Genomic DNA, 12,403 nt, shown 5'->3' on the forward strand with positions numbered 1-12,403 from the left:
TGTTAATTATTTGTGATTATTCTGATGAATATCAGATAGTTAAAGATTGATCTTGAGGTAAAGTTGAGGGAAGCAGTGTTACAACCAGGTCTATTGCAACAAGAATAAGGAGACTCCCTCTTAACTCCCAAGAAACCACCAGCCACAAACTAAACAAACCATTTATTTAAAGGTTTATTAAAAGCAAACACAAACATGTCTGCTGGCTGTGAGTGGTTCAAGCAAGTCCCCTGCAGCGGGATTTTTTTTGCCATTATGTAATTTAGTAATTTTTATTCTCATAAAGCTGATAAATGCTTATTTTTGTACTAATATATTTTTATACTTATTATTTTAAGATTATTTGATCAACAGATTACTAAATAAACCATCAATTATTTGGATTAATCGGTTTGAGTCTTTTTCTTTCAATAATTAAAACAAGCTCTGCTTTTTCAGCTTCTTAAATCTGAATATGTTGTGGTTTCTTTTGCTCCATATAAGAAAGAAATTATGAAAAGTGAATAATTTTTCTTTGTGGACAGAACAGATCAACATTTTTCAACATTTTCTGACTTAAACAAGTATCGATTAATCGAGATAACAATGGACAAATAAATAGATGAAAATAATCCCTAAATATCAATATAATTAAAGCAATCTTGTGTTGAACTTTTATTCCCAAACTGTTTTTGGCCTTGTCTTCACTATAAAAATGTTAGCAGATAGTTAATATTTAAATTAAAGAAAATTGTTAATTATTCTAGTTGTTTGTGTAGCAATACATATTCTAAAAGTAATACAGGATAAATAAAAGCAACTAATTGCTTTTTATTACAGATTTGTCATTTTAATCAATTTACAGAGTGAAAACCGACACATGTTTCCCGTCCAATTCCTCTCATGGTCCCGATGCCAACTTTGTTAGTGTGTGTGTGGCATAGGCAACAATAACTGGACAAGCCCTCAATCACGGTAATTGTGTGTGCTGTGACGGACAAGCTCTCCATCAGTCCAACTGTATCAAAGAGCACAACAGCAGAGGACAACATGGTGTTTCCTTTCAATTGGCATAATTGTATGTTAGCAGCTGCCTGTCACACTGGGGGCCATGTGACACACGAGGCACAAAGAAGTAACAAGTATATTTGTAAAAGCGGAGCGACCAGTGAAAACACCACTGACACTGATCAATATTGGACTCAAGAATCCATGTAAGCACAGGAATAACCCAGCCCAAACATGGAGAACAGACGGATGCATTTAGAAAAAAAAAAAATAATTAAATAAAAAAAATTAAATAAAATGGAAAGGAGTTTCCCCACTGGAACATGACTTCATATTCCCCCTTTGGTTTACATAAATAGATTGGTGTATTTGATTTAGTAACTTCCATGAATGATCTTGTTTTCTATGATTAACAGACTTCTGATGAACTGAACTCTATGTGGTCAGAATAAAAATGTTCAAAGCATTGACAATGATTGCAGCACATGTCAGATAATTACAATATTATCAGATTGTTGCACCTGACTCTTCCTGAAGCAGTTTTGCATGTTGTGTGTTTTTTTTTAGATACAGATGCAAGGAAACACATGTGAACCCTTTGAATTTCCCTGGTTTCATTCATTCAGTCATTCAACATTCAGTGTTTGGTGGTGAAAATAAGGACTACTGACTCAGGTTTTAGTGAACCTGGTGACCTATCAGTGAAATGAGTTTGGAGGTGTGGTTCAAAACTTTTTTGACTGCTAAAAATACTCCCACATCTTGATTTTACTTTGCCAGTGGAGGTTCATCTCAGTCAGTGTGGGTGTTTCATTAAAAACATTCAATGTTTTTGAGACTTAGATGAAGAACAGATGACTGTTTTTGACAAACTTGTGCAGACAACCATTAAAGGGATTTTCCCGACACTGTAATTAACAAGGCAGGATCTTTCTGACTCACCATTTTCCACCTTGTGTTGAGTCATTATTCAACACGAGGTGATGAAGAGGCGGAGATATGTTTTTCATACCACAAGACAGATTTCAGATCTGCAGGAGCAGAGGCAAATTCATCCTGCACAGACGGAGGCTAATTCATGGATTCAGCAAGTGGAGCAGGAGTGAAATTAAACTGGAGGAGATGATCTTAGCTTTGTGACTGGAACCTTCACATTGTATCAAATGGACTGAAAAGGCTGCTCTTGGTGCACCTGATGGATGTCAGAATTTACCAGAAGCAGAACCTGTGTGACCCAGGTTCGCGACCCGAGTGGAACAAGGGCCTTTCTGCATGGAGTTTGCATGTTCTCCCCCCGTGTGTGCGTGCATTTTCTCTGAGTTCTCTGGTTTCCTCCCACAGTCCTAAGAACATGCAGGTTTGGGGATTAGGCAAATTGGACACTCTAAATTGTGAGTGTGCTTGTTTGTCTCTATGTGGCCCTGTGATGACTGGAAATCTGTCCAGGGTGTACTCCTCCTTTCACCCTGTGTCTGCTGAGATTGGCACTAGCGCCCTCCGCAACCCTCATGTGGAGGATAAAGCAGTAGAAGTGAGTGAGTGAGTGAGTACCTGTGTGATTTGCTTTGCCCGACTTTTGCCGTCACTTTCCTTCAACGGCAGTTGGATTAAGTCCCTGATTGTCAAGTGAAAATCTGCATTCACACTTCACACCGTAATTAACTCCATTGGTCTGATTGCACCCCCGTTTGTTTCATTCACATGTAAAACATTACGGGCAGTGTACACCAGTTGTGGGAGGTGTCAGATGGTCGTTTACACACACACAACACTGTGTTTAAGCCTGCACAGAGCAGTTTGGAGGACCCATCTGCTCAGAGGTTCAATACACTTTATACACACACACACATGCGCGCTGACCAATTAGCTAAATGAGACATCTTGTTTCCTCTATTGATTTGCATTTTTATTTTAATTCACAATAAAGGACTGAAATGAAATGTGTTGCTTATAATAATCTGATACACTATGACCCATATATTAATATAGTAATACTTTGCATCTTTTGCATATATGCATAACATGGCTTCACATTTCTATCTTCATTTACTACTTGTGCAGTAACCGTACGCCTTCTGTTTATCCAAACAACGTCAAACTTGGCACTGCACACACACAAGTACATTCAAGTTGTGTAGTAATTTACTGCTATGGTTGCCGTGGCAGCCCACAATCGGATCAAAGAAAGGCGAGGGCAGCAACTGTTTCCTTTTTTTTCAGAGCGGAAGTCCTATTTTTACCAATTCTTTTGCATTTCTCGTCCACTCATTGCCAAAGTTGGCGCTGCACACACTTAGTGAGTCACCTGCCAAGTTTGACGTTCATTTAAGTAAGAGAGATTTAACATGACTGTTGGTATGTTTACCTGAAGAACAGCTACAGCAACAGGTGGAGCAGAGTTAAATGTCAGGCCTGCTAACCCAGTCTGACCAGCTTCGTTGGTTGCTGTGTGCCACTTTCTGTTTCTCCAATAATTAACCGTTTCCTCTCTGCTGCTAAGAACTGCCAGAGCACAAACAAACACCTTTCACAAAAAGTGCCCTTTATTTTATCCAGAACATGCCACAAATACAAATGGATGAAAACAGAAACATAGTCAACAGAAAGTTTTATATATTTATACAGTATATTAAAAAAAGAGCCCTGTTAATGCACTGAAGTTATTTTCTATGCCCTTTTTTTCTTTTCTATGTGCAGCATGTGAGTCATCTGACTGAGACCTGGGACACATACATTCACTCACATACTACATAATACAGTGGCAGCTGGATGAGAAATAACAACAGTTCATCTGTTTATAGTTGAGAATTTGTGTGTGTTATTTTCAGGACTGAATGTGCTTAAAGCTCCACAACTGTCCAAAAACTGTCCAGACAGTAATATAGCAGCAGTAATATTACACTGTTGATTCGTGTCCGTCCATGCATTTTATTTTGTCAGTTCATATACTGAGAATGCTCAATATCAATGTATTTCATTATCTTGCAATATTGAGCCAATAATTTCATTTATAGGGAGACTAGAAAATATAAAGAACAAACTATGGAGGGCACCATTATACCGCTCAGTGCAGCTCCTGGAAATTATTATTAGTAGTACAGATGTACAAATGAAAAGCTGTTGCTCCATAATAAACAAACCTACCTTCGTACCTTCGAACCTAACTACCTTTGTACCTTCAAAGGATTAAAGTTTGATCCAAATGAAAGGCAAAGGAAACACAAGATCAAAGTCACAGGATGAAAGGTGATGCGGTCCATGTGGAATCTCACACTATTGTTTTGTTGGTTATAATTCAGGGAGTTTGTTGTCATTTAGCGCTACAATGTGCAGTATCATGCGCACATGCCTGAAGCACCTCGGTGTGAGGGTCAAAGAACCTCACAGCCTTGAGTCCGAAGAGGTCCAGATGAACATTCTCCCCAAGGTCGAGAAAAGCCTTAAGAAAGAAAAGGAAGGAGAAGAGAAGGCGAAGAACCCCAGATTGCCCAGTATCCTGGGACGTGCAGGACAAGGTGGAAATCAAACCTCCAGAATCCAGAGAGATGGTGACCAGGGATCAGAGCATGAGCATGACCCCTCAAACTGGCAACAGCTGGTGGGCAGAGAAGTCCTGGCGAGTCTCCACCCTGACGAAATAAAGAGACAGAACATTATCCATGAGTTGTTTTACACAGAGCGTGCACATGTGCAGAAGCTGGCGGTTTTGGACCAAGTTTTCCTCCAGAGGCTCTCCAAAGAGGCAATCCTGCCTCCTAGTGACATCGAGAGCATCTTCTCCAACCTCGACGAGATTCACCATTTTCATGTTTTAATAGTGGAGCAAATGGTGGCCTCTTGGAAGAAGAATGAGTCGTCACTCATCGATCAGATCGGAGATGATGTGCTCGCTTGGTTCAGCAGTGGAGATGAGAAGATTAAGCAGGTGGTGGGGACATTCTGCAGCAATCGGCCTTCTGCTCTGGAGATCATCAAGCCCAGTGCAGAAGAAAGATTCAGGGTTCTCTTCCTTTATCCAGGAGGCAGAAAGCAACGGTGCCATTGGTTACAGCTGAAAGACCTCATTCCAGTAGAGATGCAGCGGTTCACCAAGTATCCTCTGCTACTCGACGCCATTGCCAAATACACAGACAACACAGTAGACAAGGACAAAGTGAAGCAGGCGGCAAACCACTGTAGGGAGATCCTAAATCATGTCGACCAGGCTTTGAAGGAATCTGAGGACAAGCAGAGGCTTGAGAGAAGACTGGACCCCTCCGCTCTAGAGAAAGACAACCCTATGTTCCTGGAGCTAAAAAACCTGGATCTAACCAAGAGAACGATGGTGCATGAGGGGCTACTGTCATGGAAACTGTACAAGAACAAAACTATTGAAGTGTACTCTCTCCTCCTGGAGGACATCCTGGTTCTGCTGCAGAGGCAAGATGGGCTTCTGATACTGACATGTCACAGCAAAAAACCGGCAGACACCAACCATATCTTAAGCCCCATCATCAGACTCAACACTATACTGGTGCGCCCAGTGGCCACAGACAGCAAGTCGTTCTTCATCTTTTCCATGTCTGAAGACAGAGAACAGGTCTACAAGCTGATGGCGCCCACAGTTGCAGATCAGAGAATGTGGCAGGGTCTACTCAACGAGAGAGCTGAAGCCTTGAGAGTGAAACCTTACGCCATATCATGACCTTTAGATCTCCATTCCAGAGAGCATCAATATTGCTCAAATATACATGATCATGTGTTCCATTCTTCTGGAGCTTTTATTAAATGTCAACAATTTGAGATGATCTCACAGGCTTGGGCAATTGATTATCTATTAGTTACATCTCTTGATTATCTATTGTGACATCATGCAGATATATTCAACCCTGTCTCCTCAAAACTCTATATGTTAGGAATATACTGTTTTAAGTCATAAACTAAGGACAAATTGGTGTGTGCCAGTGTCAACATCCAGAAACAGTTAAACATGAAAGGGATCAACAAAAACCTAGACTTTGACTTTGATCGTCTGTGCTGAAGAATCTTTGAAACTTTGAAATTTGATTTTTGGACTTCCAAAATGTGATTGGGAAGAAAAAAATGTTCTACAAAATATAACAAATATAAACAAAACTCAAGTGCAAAAGGTTCTAGTGACAAAGTGCCCCTCCTTACAAGCATCAACAAAGCATTTTCATGCAGAAAGGGATAAAGGGGTAGAAGATAGATGGATGAAAATGCCATTTGATTGACTGATTAGATATTTGTATTAAAAAGCAATTGAAGATGTGTATCTAATAAAATAGTCGGTGAGTGTATTCTTCTGAGTTCCACTCCTGCCTCTCCTGTCTCTGGTCCTGCGCATATCACCCTGTATCCTGCTGCCCTGGATCAGTGCTCTGCTTCCCCCGGAGATCCAACTGGACCTGCGTCCCTGAACCATATCCCCCTGGCTGCAGCTTTTATCACTATCCCCATGTTAATTAAAAATAAAAAGACATAAGCTGACTATTTGGTCCTTAGTGTGGCTTCATTATTTTTACTTCACAAACAAGCCACTTTTGTTTTGTGCTTAAAGGTTTCAGGCTAACTTTGGGTATTCTATGTAGTGTTTCTAACCTTCTGAGGCCTTCTACTGCTTAACAGAATGAGCAATAAACCGGAGTAAGTGTGTGGGATATGGAGTCATGTGTGTGTGTGTGTGTGTGGGGGGGGGCTAAACTGGCCCAGCTTAGGCTGAGCCTATGTGGCTGTGCAGTGTGGATGATTGTATGGTGACGGAATGTACCCCCTTCCACACACCCACCACAAACCCCCCACCAACACAGCCCTCCACCCCTTCCACACACACACATGCACTCTTGCCAGCAACCATTATGAAAACCCCAGCAGATGGCCAGGAGACAAAAGGTGTGTGAGGGTGAGAGGCCTCCACCTCTTCCTTTTTTTTTTTTTTTTCGAGTGAGCCCCACAACAGTCTGTTGCCGCAGTGTTACAGCTGGAACCTTGTGAAACTTCTTTCCCATGCAGTCGCCCTCCCCAAACCCCAAAGCACATGTACACTTACGCGTGCGTGCCTCTCAATTACAACAAATTGACTGTGCTTTACACCGTCCTTTATTCATGCAGATGTGGTGATTTAGCCTCAATTTCTCACTCCTACCCAGACAAGCTCTGCTAATGCAGAGACATCAGCTTAAATGATTCCTTGCATCCTTTATCAGGCAAGAGCTCCCATTTGGGGCCCTGCTGCAGGTAATTCTCCTTTTGACAGTGCAATTGAACCGGCCTGCGCTAAAGGGCTATTTGGCGAAGAGCCATTTAATGTAAGTGCTCTCAAGGCCAGCAAATGACACTTGTAGAGACAATGTCACCCCCACTGACACCATCAGTTGATTGTGTATTGAACAGAAATGGGGGAGCGTTGTAGGCTTCAGGCCAGAAATATGCAGCATTATTGGCAGGGCAAAGTCCAAGGCGAGTGTCTGGGGAAGAGTGAATTGAAGAAGCCACTGTGGAGGTCTCTGTCAATACCAGGTGCCAAGGACATCAGGACAGGGATTGTGAGGTGATAAACTGGCTTACTTCACTAATGTGTGTGCTGGATGATCATTTTTACAGCCTGCCGCAGAGTTCACACACTTCTTACACAAATGCAGGACAATGTCCTTGTACAGACTGAGGAAACATGAAACATGACAGTAGATCAGCTGGATCACCCAAAATTATTTATTACTATTACCATTTTCTCCATAGAATAACCCCTGCAATGCTGCAGAATTGTAGAAGAATCTAGAGCAGGGATTTACATCTGAAGGTTTCAGTAGTTTAGGGAATGTGCTTACTGTGTCATGCTGTGTTCTGAAGCATAAAGTGAATTCATTAATAGGAATCCAAGATTTGGCTAGCCTAGCTTAGCACAAAGACTGGACCTGGGGTAAAACAGCACTATGTTATATTATTATATTAGTATTGAATGCGTAACAACCTCAGAATTGAACAACTTTTTTTTTTTTTTGAATAAAGCTTTATTTGAACAATTATACATTGCAATATCTACAGAAACAGAGACAGAACGAAGAAAGCCAAGGCGACCAAGGAAAGAAAAATAAAAGTTATCGTAATACGTAAAGGCCAAACAACCTTCAAACACAACAAGAAGAAGACAGCAATGGAAAAGATAAGCAACAGCAAAGGCAAGTTAAAAAAATAAAGTGGGTTTTCGCCCTTTTCCTAAAGTAGCATATTGGATGCATGCATGAAAACGCAAAGGTGGCGTTTTGGGATTTTCCCACTCGGACCTGTTTTCAAAAAATGTCATAAAAAAAGCATTTCAGGGCTCCCAAAATGCAGTTTCTGTGTGGATGAAATGGCAATATGATAAAAAAAAAAAACTAAAAAAAAAAAAAACTAAGTAGATTCACCTAAACTCATTTTCGTGTGGACAGCCTCTTACAGGTGATTGATGTAGTCACTATTAACAAAGCTGTGCTCACAGCTCTCTCTCTCATCTGTGTGATTTCAGGGTGGAGCTTTGCAGAGCAGAAAGGAGAGGATGAAATGTATCAGCTACATTCTACTGTACGTATCCTGCTATTGCAAGCTTTTCCAGACTCAAGCTTTCAGTAAATAGTTTCCCCTTGCAGTATATTAGCTGTGGCTTGCAGCTGATAATTGAAACTTTGAGAGTTCAGTATCAAATTGTGTCTGCATTAATCTACATCCTTGTTGCTGCTCTAGTTTTTCCATTGCGGACAGCATCTGTAGCTTTCACCCAACAGCTCCCCCGAGACTCTGACGTCTAGCAGAGCAGAAAGGCCAGTGACATGTGGGATTGAAGGCGTGCTCAATGGGGGGATGGATACGTTCCTTTTATCAGGTTTGAGGTCTGACTAGATTAAAATGCAGTTGGACAACGCCTCCTCCCTGCTTTTCCGCCGTCCCCTGTTGGCCCCATCGGTATCCCCACTCCTTCATCTGTCAGTCAGCTCACCTGACAGCTGGGAGTCCTTTCCTCAACTCCTCCACTGACCTTTCATCCCACTTCCCCACTCGAGGTGACATTGTGCGTATGTGGCTAACTGTGCAAATCACTTTAAACAATCACTTCCTAATGGAATGGAGGGGTTTTTGGTCATTTGCCTGTACAGACAAGTGTCAGAGACAACACAGCAGAGAATTCCTTTCTAACACCATAATCACAAAGCTGGCTGGTAAAAAAAGAAGAAGAAAAGTATGAAATGCGTTGGAACATAAATCACAAGTCGCTCTACAGCTAAACATAATAAACCCTTGAAAAAACACGCAGAGTGAAGAGGGGAAATTCTCTTTTTTCCTCACTCACTGAGTGCTGATAAAAAGAAAGGAGACAATCACTCTCATTCACTGGTGTGCAGCTGCCTCATTGTCAGATGGCCGAGTGGAGATTTCTGTGGAGGTGCTGAAAAGACGCCTCAGTGAAAAGGGCTTGCGTTTGTTTTTCAGATGGCTCTCTGATGACTGGATGTGATTAACACAAATTAGCTCACTTATCACAACTCAACATTCTTCAACAGGCAACGTCTGGGTGCATTTTCAGCGGCGCGACTTAACGTGCAGTTCATCAGAAGGCGCAAGAAATGAAATTACTAGATTTTACCAGCACTCATGACTGAATCATTTTCCTGAGACTGATCTACAGATCTACATTTACGACTAAATTATAAATGGTTTCATTTATTTGGTTGGTAAAACTTTAATCTAGGAGTCACCACTACTTATAAATGTCAAAAAGAGGCTTTTGGTGCACACTGACAGGAAGTCTGTCATCTTCTTCACCAAATGGAGAACTATAGTAGCTTCTGCAGCACATGCAAGGCATATAAGAAGCTACACTCCACTGATAATAATGGGGAAAACACCAAAATGGTGTCTGATTAAAAAGACAATGTGCTATCCGATACTATTTGACATGCAAAAAAATTAAAATCATGATTATCTATTACAATATCTTATTTACACATGCTTTCAACCCAATTTTAAAAAGGATTAAAAAACATTAATAAAATATTCATAAGGGTAATCTGATGCTGGCCAGTGGATTGTTTGTGTCAACGCAATTTAATACTCTTCAAGCCATTTTCAGAAATCTTGTTTTGAAATGCATTTGCTGACTTGAAGCATTAGAGTATATTGTACTTATTCTTCATATTTATATACCTTTTTAGATGCCATATTTTTATGTATTTGTTTGTGCTTTTGTAATCTTTTGTGTATTGTGATGAATTGATTATTTTTTGATTAAACAGAAAGTTGGTTGAATGTTTCCTTTTAGTATTAGCTATGAATAAGAGCAATAAAGGGACACAGTGACACATTTTCAAACAGCAGGAGAATTTCTAAAAACAGGTCTTCCCCTTATTCATCCAGCTCTGTACAGTTTAGGGCAGTGTTACTCAGTCCTGGTCCTTGGGACCTAGTGCCCTTCATGTTTTAAACGGTTCCCCTGCTCCAACACACCTGGTTCAAATAGTCAGCTCATCAACAAGCTCTGGTAACGACCCTTTTTTTTTTTTTTAAATCAGATAGAGCAGGGAAAACATCTCAAACATTTATCGAGATAAACAAACAGTTGTAGAGATAGATGGCATGTTGTTGGAGCATTTGTTGTTTTTGGTCTTTTTTATCCATTAATTAAGACTAAATAATAATCACTTACTTAGACATGGAGATTACGCCTGCTTTTCTGTCTGTGTGATTATAAATTTGTCAGGTTCCACTTGTACTGAACTGTGTCCTGCACTGCAGAGCCATCTGTGAGTGAGTTGTCTAGGCTGTATTAAGCTACAGCTGCCAACCAGAGTTTGACCCCCTGACCCAGCGTGCACACAGAGGTCAGTCTGTCACAGCCGATGGACTGGAAGTCACCAGGAGGGGTCCTTTTTATCCAGATGAGGCTTATATGGTTAGTTTGGCAGGCTGCACTCTACAGAGGCATAAAACTGCCAGGAGCCATAGAGGATGCAAGTTAAAGATTGAAACGGCAAACCTGCCCGCGGATGTTACATAAATGTAAGGAATCAGTAAAATGTGCAACTGAACATTGTGTATGATCATCTCTTACAAAAGAATTACAATTTAACTCACATAATCAGATGTTTACCAAAGAAATACATCAGACATGAATGATTAATTGTCAGGAGGTCAATGAGTGCAAGAGCCCAATTACAAACTGGCACATTTAGATTACTTTTAACTGGCGGAAATATAATTATATATTTTTTTTGCTAAATGATGCTTGAAGCTTTTTCTTGGGTTGTCAACTCCTTTGCACTTATTTCTAATGGTTATTTAAATTCTCCCATTTATTTCTTTGCAGGAAACCTGCAGTCTCTTATTACAGGGAAATACACGTGATGGTTCAAACCTAAATGAGTGGAACAAGTGACACATCATTCATTAAACCCATTTTTTATTTCTGAAAACTTTCTCCAGTGTATCCACTGAACAATTACCTTCTTCTCTACTCTTTGTCTGTTTGCAATATTAGCTACGTTTACATGTGCAAAGTGTCTTAGTTCCAAAAAGGTTTGTTCTAACTGGAATTTTCCATTTAATTTCGATCGTTCTCATGGACGCAAAATTAAATGACCGGATTGTGGTGTAAGTACACGCGTATCAAGCATTCACACAGGTGAGGTCAAGACAGGTCAGGAGGTTAAGACGGGTCAGGCCAAAGAGGAAAACCCAGCAGGCAGGTGAGTACAGTGAGGGGAATATGCAATACACACACAGCAAATCAGAGTCCATAAACAGGCAGGGAAACCAGCACGGCAACACAAAGACAGAGCACACTGAGCAGCCCCAGGAACAGTTCCTGGTCAGAGGAAGAAAGCAGGCAGGTTTACCATGAAGCAGGCAGAGGAGACAGGCAAGGGGCGCAGGTGAGGACGGCAACAGGTAAGCAGTCCGGGAGTGACCGCCGAATAATGCAGAGGAACAATCTGGCAATGAGTGACTGGGCTGAGGAGGTTATGTAGCAGGCTGATTGATGATGAGAGGCAGGTGTGTGGAGAGAGGGGGAGTGGCTCCAGTCCAGTAGCAGCAAATGAAGAGGTGGGTGTGGCTGACAGGAGCAGGTCAGGTAAAGCCTGCCCCACACTAGAGCATAATTGGCCAGATTTTGGTCCCCATCTGGCCCTTCTGACAATCATGGGTGCTTTCCGATTTTAGGCTGATTTGAACAGATTATCCGGGCAAAATATCCTGTAGTGTGAGGGATTAACAGACACGATTTGAACATCATGGGACAAATCGCTTTTGGGGCGTGAGCAGAACCCCGCAATTACGAATGAGAGCGAGTTGACCAGGAAACGGATGTTGCCTACTTTTATTTAGAACAAGCCAAGTTGATTCCATCTTCTCAGCCATGACTTCATGAACAGTTCGATTTGAA

At 41.2% G+C, this 12,403-nt stretch overlaps 1 protein-coding gene across 1 annotated transcript; it reads left to right on the forward strand.

Moving 5' to 3' along the window:
• Positions 1-4,162: 4,162 nt before the first annotated feature.
• On the forward strand, positions 4,163-6,474 carry LOC131461144 (rho guanine nucleotide exchange factor 12-like). Its single transcript, XM_058632169.1, has one exon. It carries the CDS (start codon positions 4,313-4,315, stop codon positions 5,669-5,671), a length of 1,359 nt encoding a protein of 452 aa, XP_058488152.1. The 5' UTR covers positions 4,163-4,312; the 3' UTR covers positions 5,672-6,474.
• The last annotated feature ends 5,929 nt before the right edge of the window (positions 6,475-12,403 follow it).

Source organism: Solea solea, chromosome 6, assembly GCF_958295425.1.
Source record: "Solea solea chromosome 6, fSolSol10.1, whole genome shotgun sequence".
Lineage (NCBI taxonomy): Eukaryota > Metazoa > Chordata > Actinopteri > Pleuronectiformes > Soleidae > Solea > Solea solea.